Genomic DNA, 9,314 nt, shown 5'->3' on the forward strand with positions numbered 1-9,314 from the left:
TGATTACAGCTTTACATGCCAAATACACGCTACAGGAAAATACATATAAAGTAATAGCCTAATAAAGTAATAACATGTTCTTCAGTTTGATGTGTCATTACTTTTAACTAGTACTTTTGAAAACCTATCTAATGATACATAGCAAGGATCAAAGGCATTCACCCTTGTGTAGGACGAGCTTAGAATTTCACTCCACCATTGTAGAGTATTTCTGTCTGAATGTAGTATTTAATAGCTCTGACATGGCTCAGGTTGTCGGTAGAATAGGCATTCCTTTTCTGAACCAGGCGCTGATCTGCAGTTAATAAACATGGATTCCTTTATGAATTAACTCAGTTGCTGACATCTGTGTTTTTTTTTCCCGGCTCTTGCAAAGCCAAAGCCTGTTGGCTACCTGAGACCAAGTGAAACCTTATTAGAGGAAGCTCTTCTTGACAGGCTCTGCCTATGCACCAAAGCCGAGCACAATCACATTGAAGCTGTCACTGAAACCTAATTATTCCCCCTCTTCCAGTGAGCTGGGGATATATTCCGCTGTCTGCGACGGAGGAGACGACCTCTGCAGAGGCTGGAAATGTAGGAAAGGAACAGAGAAATGAGAGAAACACTCCTCTGTTTACCTCACTGGCACAGACCGTGGTTTCAGGCAAGAGGAGTCATTCGAAATAGCTGCAGTCACAAGCCACATATTTGCGAGGCAGAGACAAGTCAAAATGAAACAGAATTCATTTCCCCACAGAGACTGGCTTTTCTTTGTGTGAACAGCTATGCACTCCGACTAGATGATATCCTTATGTATCTTTTCTGTGCTTGATGGTGCCTTGATCTGTGTGGGCAGAGCTTTAGAGAGTGAGAGGAGGCAATTAATTTTTTTCCCCCCTCTCTCTCTATCCAGTGCCTCCTGCTTTTGTGGGCAGCCACCCCCTTTTTTATGGGAATCTTTGTCATTACAGAGTGTCTGTGAGAGTGATGGATTATTTGGGCTGTGCCGCCCGAAGCCAGTGGGTTTGTAAAAGGGAAGCTGGAGATTGCCAGTGGAGCTCTAGCTCTGTCTGGCTGTACCACAGCCATTATTGGACTTGCTCCCCGAGCTGCAGCATGCGAGTGGGTAATAAACTACTGCACGGCAGCTCCAAACAGTGCCGCGATCAATGGGAAATCATCTTGCCGGATCGATGTCTATGCCTTCTAGATCCTGCTTCCACAGCAAAAGTGAAATCCTGGAGGCTAAGCAGCTGAGCAGAAATGGCAGCCCTTGGAGAGGGGAAATTACGCCTATGTGATGTTATCAGACGAAATCCAGCAAGGTCAATGCAGAAGTGACACTTGGAATTACTTCTGTACAATTTTCCAAATGTGATGTAGATAAATACTCATCATCCACTTATTAGCAGGTTTACCAGATGAGAAAGCATTTGGCAAAACTCCTTTAATCATGTGTCCTATCTAATGAATTAATTTAACATCTTTTCACAAATTGCCCATTTACTCAGTTAAAAATTAAGCCCCCCCAAACGTTTAACGTGATTTATTGGACAGCGTGAAATCACCTTATAGTCCTCTTACGATGATCCATTACACTAAACTTGAACATTAGGGCTCTGATTTTGCAGTTTCACAAAAAATGTCCCAGTGGATTTCCTATTATTGTGCAAAGGGTGAATGATGACAGACCCCTGCTTTTGCAGATTTGAAACTTGAGGCATTTACATAAAAACACAACGCAAAGTAAGTACAGAGTAATAACAATCATTTTGAATTAGTTGGCCTAGAGTAATTTAGTTAACCCGAAACTGAAAATGATTTATTCATTTACTGTCATGCTTTCTAGTTGTATGTCAAAGAATAAGATCTACATGAATACTCCAGACTCATAATAACAAAAAAGAAATGATATAATCTGTGCATCATAAACCAAACATCACACATTTCGGAGGCTAACACAATTAAAACATATTGCCTTTCAACTGATGCAGTTTGGATCATTTAGTGCCATCTTTATTTTAACGTTTTGCTCCCTCTGAAATTCTATCAGCTTGTCTTTTATTATGCCAACTTCACTAACACCATGTTGAATATCTTTGACAATATGTATATTAAAATGTCAGCTTTCCTTACGTTATTTTTCCAATTCCAGGTTCACTTTTTAGTCGTAGCTCCTCTTTCTACCACCCAGATTTGTCATAGCTTATATATAGCGCATAGGTTTTGCAACAGCCTTATTTGACTATGGTAGTCTCCAGTCTTTTTCTGTGTGTGTTCTGTTCTACCCAAAACATTCATCAACACCACTATAAACTTGACACTCAAATTAGATTGCTTTATTCCTCGGCATTGTAAGTCAAAGTCCATTCTTTGCATTCACTGCTTTAATTCTCTGTAGGCAATCCCTTTCCTTGCAAATTGTTTATTTATTTTAGGATCAGAGGACACTTGATTGGGAAGGACGTTGTTGCAAACAGTGCTGATAACAGCACATCCAGCTAGACACAGCTCTGCAAATAACCTAGCCTTTCATTTGGGGTCTGGTTATTTGCTGATGGTGGTCACATGAGCAAATGAACACTGCCCTAGTCATTGATCCGATTTCCCCAGACTGTGCTGAACTGGTAGTAATCACAGGAGGTAGCGCTGCTCGGTTGGAACCAAAAGCCTTAGGGCTGGGCAGACTTGCAATTTACTGCTGGGAGCATGAAGACATCTAACCTTCATCAGCAATGTCTTGGTCTGGCACTTTAAATCTAAAATGGCTTATAGCCATTTGGTGTCAACAGCTAAATTGCACACTGACACTTCATTTTTGGGGCAGAGCACTGTAGACACTATCTAATAGTAAGGCAGAGTGCTCAGACATGAGAACTGTAATAAGATTGTCAGATCCATGTATCCATTTCATGTGCAACCACATGGGGTTGTTGGAATCAGATCAAATGAAAATGGTGTGGGGGGGGGGGGTCAAATGAAAAACTCCATCTCTTGGATGTCGAGAAACCAAGAAATAGTTCCCAGGCATCTTTGTTGATCATTGCCAAATAGACGAACACTGTCTTTTTGTCAGGGATAATTCCTGAAGACACATCAGGATCTACTGTTATTGTGCAGGCACCTAAATGTTATTTAGGATATGCACATTTCTGTGACTGAGAATTATGGTACAGTGTTTTAATGGGTGGCCAGTCACTGTTTTAATGCTATATTTGTGCATTTTATAGTCATAATGTGTCATCGTGTGTGAAACTATTAATTCAGGCAGCAAGAAATCATAACATGTGTATGCCTTATATGCTATTCTTATCATACAGTGTACATTGTGCCTGGGAAGAAACAAATCTTCAGACTCGCGTATTTGCCAAATATCAAATATCAATTGGTATTGATAAATCTCCCAGTGCCTTTTCTTTTGCCGTGTTCTGTGCACTGGTGGTGGTGAGTTTGTTTTTACAAAGTTAAGTTCACCCATGGCTTACTGTACTGTTTTCAGTGCATTGATTAGATATGATAGCTTTGTTTTTCATGCATTGAGAATACGGTGGGTAAGCCAAGCAAGTATAGAAAGCCACAAAGCCCACTTCTTTCAAAATGTCTGCTGTGGGGCCAGTCTTTGTGTGATAACACACCATCTTAAAGTTTTATGAGATTCCCCAGTCTTTCTTTTTTTGTTGTAGGGTCTTGTTGTAATATTAGGCTACATTTTTGTTCCAAACAAGATTTTGCAAATTGTAGAAGGCTACTTTGCTTTCAGCACAGTACATTTCTGTGTCCACCTGCCTGGGTACAATATGGAAACTGCCAGCCTTCAGGTACATCTCATGCAGCCTTGGAAGATGAAGCATGTGTGGAAAAGCTGTAAAGAACTGTGATTCTTTTTGATTCTTCAGTTCACAAATGTGCCAGCTGTTTGCACTTGCACAAATCTCTTAAAGGTGCTTAACATGGGAACTTGAATAAAGTGAGCCAGCACATGTGCTCTCTGGAATTGGTAACTGTTTGCTGGAGAAAAAAAATTGCCAGAGTAATGATTGTGCTTTAAAAAAAAAAAAAAAATATATATATATATATATATATATATATATATATATATATATATATATATATATATATATATATATATATATATATATATATATATATAGTAGTTGTATAGTAGCCTGGCCATACCCACCTAAATCTCCTTTCAGGGAGATACTAGTCTGGAACACCATAATTCACTAGTTTCCATCGGTCGGTAGAAGACCGGGGCCAATAGGCTAAGTGACGAGAGGGGATGACGCTATAGTTTCGAAATCGAAAGTGGCTGTGGTAAACGGTAGTAGCACCTGCGAACATTAAAAATTGCAGATGGAAAAATGTGTACATTTATTAACAGCAAAGGTAGGCCTACATACATTGTGTCCTGACTGCTGATGCTGTTTTGTCAGTTTCTAAAGTTTAGGCAAAGTAGGAAGTAACGTTAGGAATCCTTGACCAATGTGATTTGTTAGGCTGGACCAATGTTTTCAAAGGTTAACGTTATGTCACCATCAAGCCTATCACTATGCTAGTGTTTTGCAATTGCAATCACAAAGTGAATGAGTCTGGTTTTAAACAGGCTAGTTGTATAGTGTAAGTCAAACTTCAAAACATTTTAATCACAAGGATAAACAAATGACCTGGATTGCACCTCTTAGAAAACCTTTCAAGAAATCACCATCTTCAATAGGATGAGGAGGAAAATACAACATATCAGGATGGTGGAGAGCAATCCCTTTGAGAGCCTTGCATTTTGTGTTAAGCTTGAAAAGAGTCAGCTTATTTGTTGAATGGTTTATTACTGTGGCTGAATATTGGACACTGTAGGCTAAATATGAATTTCCTCTCACCCAAATATGAATAAAACAATTTGTCGGCCTATTGCTCCAGCACAGTAGTGGAGTAGTACAAGATGAAAAAAAGGACCAAGCAGTGGGCCATTCCTGTAAAGCCTTAAGTCTTTCTGCTTGGCCCCAGCATTGCTGCTCATTGTATATAAAAAATCAATCTATTTACCATATGTGACTTTTCTACCCACTGTGGGTCTTCCTCGGCTGGAATCTTGTGAGAAATGCAAATGTTAAAGGGACACCAGGCAACGTTTTCGTGTTAATTAATCATCTTCGTAAGTCGGTATATGGTTAAATGACTCATTACGGGGCGAATGAAGGCTCTCTCACCCGCCCCTACTGCCTGTAGGAAGAATATCCCACTTGCAAGTTCGGTGTATCCTACCCGCCGACCGAAGCAGGATCAGTTTACAGCACAGAGGCAGGCTAACGAAACGCTAGAGATTGTTGCAAACGTGTGTATAATGGCAGAGCCGGCGAAGAAGCAGCGAAAACCCTTGACGGAAGATGCAAAGAAAAGGAAAAGAGCTTCAGACCGAGTGAGGGGGAGTTTCGTAGAGAAAAAGCATCAGGCTTGCCTGGTGTCCCTTTAAGATATGTTGTTCCCATGGCTCGTTGTAGCAGCAGAGCTGCGTGTTCCTCTTGCAAACCAATTGTGGCAGCTCGATTTAGAGCCTGTGTTTGGTGTCAGCTCGTCACAGATTTGTGGGGGCTTTCAACCTCCTGATCTCTGTCTTGACTGATCTTCAGAAAGGACACACTGCTCCTCTGAAAGGCTCTTGCTTCATAACTCTTCCTGTCGTCTCCCCTTCCCCCACCCCTTCTCTCGTTCAGGGAAGTTGGAGAACCAGTACCATCAGGCTGCAAAAAAAGGGTTAATACCATCGGCCGCAGAATGACCAGACCAGGGCAGAACAGAGGCTGATGAGTCATCTAAAGGACATCCGTGTGATCACATGGGAAGAACACTGGCCCCTAGCCAGCAGTATTAAGTGTTGGCTTCCTCCATTTAGGGGATTCATGACATGAGGAAAATAAGTGTTGTAAGATATGTATCTTATTGTAATATAAATAAAAAAAATAATTCTTGACTTGCATTGGTTTGTCTATCTTTGGTTTCTTTGTTTTCTGCTAGGCTAAACCATTTTGTAATGCGGTTTGGCAACTTTGATCTATCTATCTTGATATCCACTGAATGATTTTCATCACTTTGGAAAGGTTACTGGGAGAGTCCCCAGAGTGACATAAAATGTGAACATGAAGGTGATGAGTAAGATGCTATTAAAGGTAGTTTGGTTCCACTTTTTATTTTGGCATCAATGGCTGTCAAAAACTAGACTTTTTGACGTCTAGATGCACTAGACTTCTCTAAAACATGGCAGGCCAAACTATCCAGTTGTCACAGGGGCAATTTAGTTTCAGAGTCAACAATACTGGTTTTGACACACACCGTAATTTGAAGGCTGCAGGATAGACTTATTATCGCTTCTAAGTGATGGGGAGTTAAAAAAAAAAAAGGCTTTTGTGTTAGACTGTGCACCTGTGAAATATTTTTTTGTTTTTATCTTTATGTGGCTTGCAGTCTTTACATAAATATTTAAGTTGTTTCATGAACACTGATGCGTTCTATGCAGCATCAGATACTATACCGCATTCCTTCCCTGCAGGTCTTTAATTAGTCCATACGCCTCCTGTGCAAAGCTATTCATAATTAATGTCTGTTCCAGATAAACAGCACTTCCAAAGCCCAAAACAGCATCTGAATGGCCACCACATGGGAGCCTTTGGTCCCGACACTCAAGATGGAGAGAATCCATCGTCATGGAACACTCATAAATGGTAGCATAAATGTAGCATCTGTTAGTCCCGTTATACAAATGGAGGTAAATTAAGTAAGTTATGTGCATGCACACATTTGCTATGTTGAGTCATTTGAACACCTTGCATCTCTATCTTTGTCTAAACAAACACCATGTAGACCATTAAACAAGTGACTTGAATGGGGAAAGGATCTAATTATCGTGACAAAAGGAGCTGTGCTAGCATTTAAATGAGCAAGCTCAAGGGCTGGTGAGCTTTTTCAAAGGCGAATGAAGTCTCACGGATGGAATGCAAGCAGCAGGTCTTCCTGTTCTCAATTAGCAGTTTCCTAGTAGGCAACCCCCTCCCCCAAGGAAAAAAATGCTCACTGTTACTCAGGCATTTGCTCTCCCGACTCTGGAGGAGGAAGGGTGCAAAGAACTGTACTTCTGGCTGGACACACAGACACACACACACACACACCATCTATACAGAGAAGCAGTGCAAGATGACCACAAATAGCTCTTGTCAGAGCTGAGAGAGATCGCTGTTTACTTGTCTTAAAGAAAATATATTAATGTTAAATACCAACAGTTAGTGATTTAGGAATTAAGCACATTGGCACATTGTTTATGAATTGCCGTGTCAACACCATCATCATCTATAGCAGTTCTATTAATGCATGGGATAAGACCTGGAAATAGGAAAGGAAACCTCAATATTTTAACTACTGCATGTTTAGGTAATGTGTTTTTTTTTATTAATCTTTAGCAGTTTTATGGTTTATTTATGTTTCTGAGCATCTGGCTGCAGTTTTGCAAGAGGTCAGACTAACTAGTCAGTCTCAAAATCAAAACTAACCACAGATTTACCACCTGTCTTTTAACCAATAATGGAGATTATAGAAGTGACAAAGAGGATTACAGGCGCTGTAAACTCCACTCATGTGTCTTCAAGCTTTGGTTGCACAAGAATGTCTGGCAAGCCACTGAGTTCCTTGGTCAGGAGAATGAATAATGTTTAAGAGCTGAATTGAACATTGATGACAAGGGCAGTGTGAGTTTGAAACTTGTTTCACAATCCCAAATCAAACTCATTAATAATTTTCATTAATTAATTTTCATTAATTATCCACATATTAATTTTTATATATGAATGTACTTAAAGAAAAGTAAAATGTCCACAAACAGATCCCTTCAAGCAATTGCATACAACAGTGGGTGTTCTAATGTGTTACTGCATTGTAATAAGCTTCAGAGATTATTCAGATGGTTTAGAAAATGTGTTTTTACCCATGTGTACCTAATAACGATAAGCCGTTTTCAGTGTGAAGTGGGCCATTTGCCTTTTCAATCAGTGATTTTGAAGGCTGTCCATAGCTGACTGTCATCTCGACATGACATTTTAAGACCAGTGCTAGGACTGATTCACTTTGTCACAAGACTTTGAAGAACCATAACAAATGTAGATGTTGTACCAGTTGTACAAGTGTTGAAATGAAAATGTGTTATTGACGTCCTTACATATCTTTCAATGGTTCTTTTTTCTGCCACCGCTAAACAACAAGATAAAGGTACACTATTCATTTATCTTTATCTGATGTCCAGACAAGGACATCAATCATTACAGACTGTTGACAAACTAGCTAATGGCAAGATTTCTACATTGAACCAAGTCGGCTTTAAACCATATCTCAGAGAACATGTTGCTAAAGTCATTAACAACCCCATCCAAATGCAGTTCTAAAATAAGAGAGCAATTACTTTCCAATACATTTTATTGTCATTTCAATCATATACACAGTACACAGTGAAACCTCCGGGACCAGGGCTACATTACAATGCGCTCTCTACAAACAAGGGCTAAATAAAGTGCAGACACTGCCTGAAGTGCAATACGTGTAGACAAAACGATTAAACAAAAACAACAGACAGACAGAGCATGACGGACTTGGGGTAGTTAATCTGTCAATTGGATCCAACATATAGAGCATGAAAGATGTGGACATTTTTAACAGATGATATCAGTGATTTTCCAACAGACATTAAATATAAGACATATGTGTCTCTGACACACCAAATTGGGCTGAACCAAGTAGATATTGCAGCTTTTCAATCAGATGCCTCAGAGCTAGAGAATCCTCTACGGTCTTTGTCTCTGCAATGTCTGTTATTCAACTTTTATATGAGAGTAGCTTCCTTCTGAGTGCCAGTGCTAGCCGCAAGCATGAATTTATAAAGGAAACAGGAAGGTGGAAGACAGCTCTGCTTTGCTGGCTGCATTCACTGTGTGAAAATGATCCCATTAATTCAGTTTTCCCTCAGCCACCCTGTTCCTGTTGTATCTGTTTGTTATTGAGATGATTTCTCTCTGTCACGTCAAAGCCAACATTATCATATTCATGTTGCTAGGGCAACCAGCACTAAAAATCTCCTTTTGCCACCTCACTTGAAGCAAGTAAACAGCAGAGGTTGTCTCTGGTAGGCTAATACATGACAAATGGCATGACACATTTGCTTGTAAAATCTTCCTGCAATACACTCTAAAAAATGCTGGGTTGAAAACAACCCAGCCGCTGAGTAAAATGGGGTCCAACACAGCATTGGGTTATCTTAACCAAAGATTCTAGAACAGAGCTCTGTTCTAGAATCTTTG

At 40.0% G+C, this 9,314-nt stretch overlaps 1 protein-coding gene across 2 annotated transcripts in view; it reads left to right on the forward strand.

Moving 5' to 3' along the window:
- trip4 (thyroid hormone receptor interactor 4) overlaps window positions 1–5,948 on the forward strand; it is a 45,542-nt gene extending 39,594 nt beyond the window's left edge. For both annotated transcript variants that reach the window (XM_042061780.1, XM_042061781.1), the window contains exon 13: window positions 5,694–5,948. In XM_042061780.1, the coding sequence (XP_041917714.1) occupies window positions 5,694–5,758 (65 nt within the window). In that variant the 3' untranslated portion in view covers window positions 5,759–5,948. The remainder of the gene's footprint in view (window positions 1–5,693) is intronic.
- Window positions 5,949–9,314: the final 3,366 nt, after the last annotated feature.

Source organism: Alosa sapidissima, chromosome 14 (assembly GCF_018492685.1).
Source record: "Alosa sapidissima isolate fAloSap1 chromosome 14, fAloSap1.pri, whole genome shotgun sequence".
NCBI lineage: Eukaryota > Metazoa > Chordata > Actinopteri > Clupeiformes > Clupeidae > Alosa > Alosa sapidissima.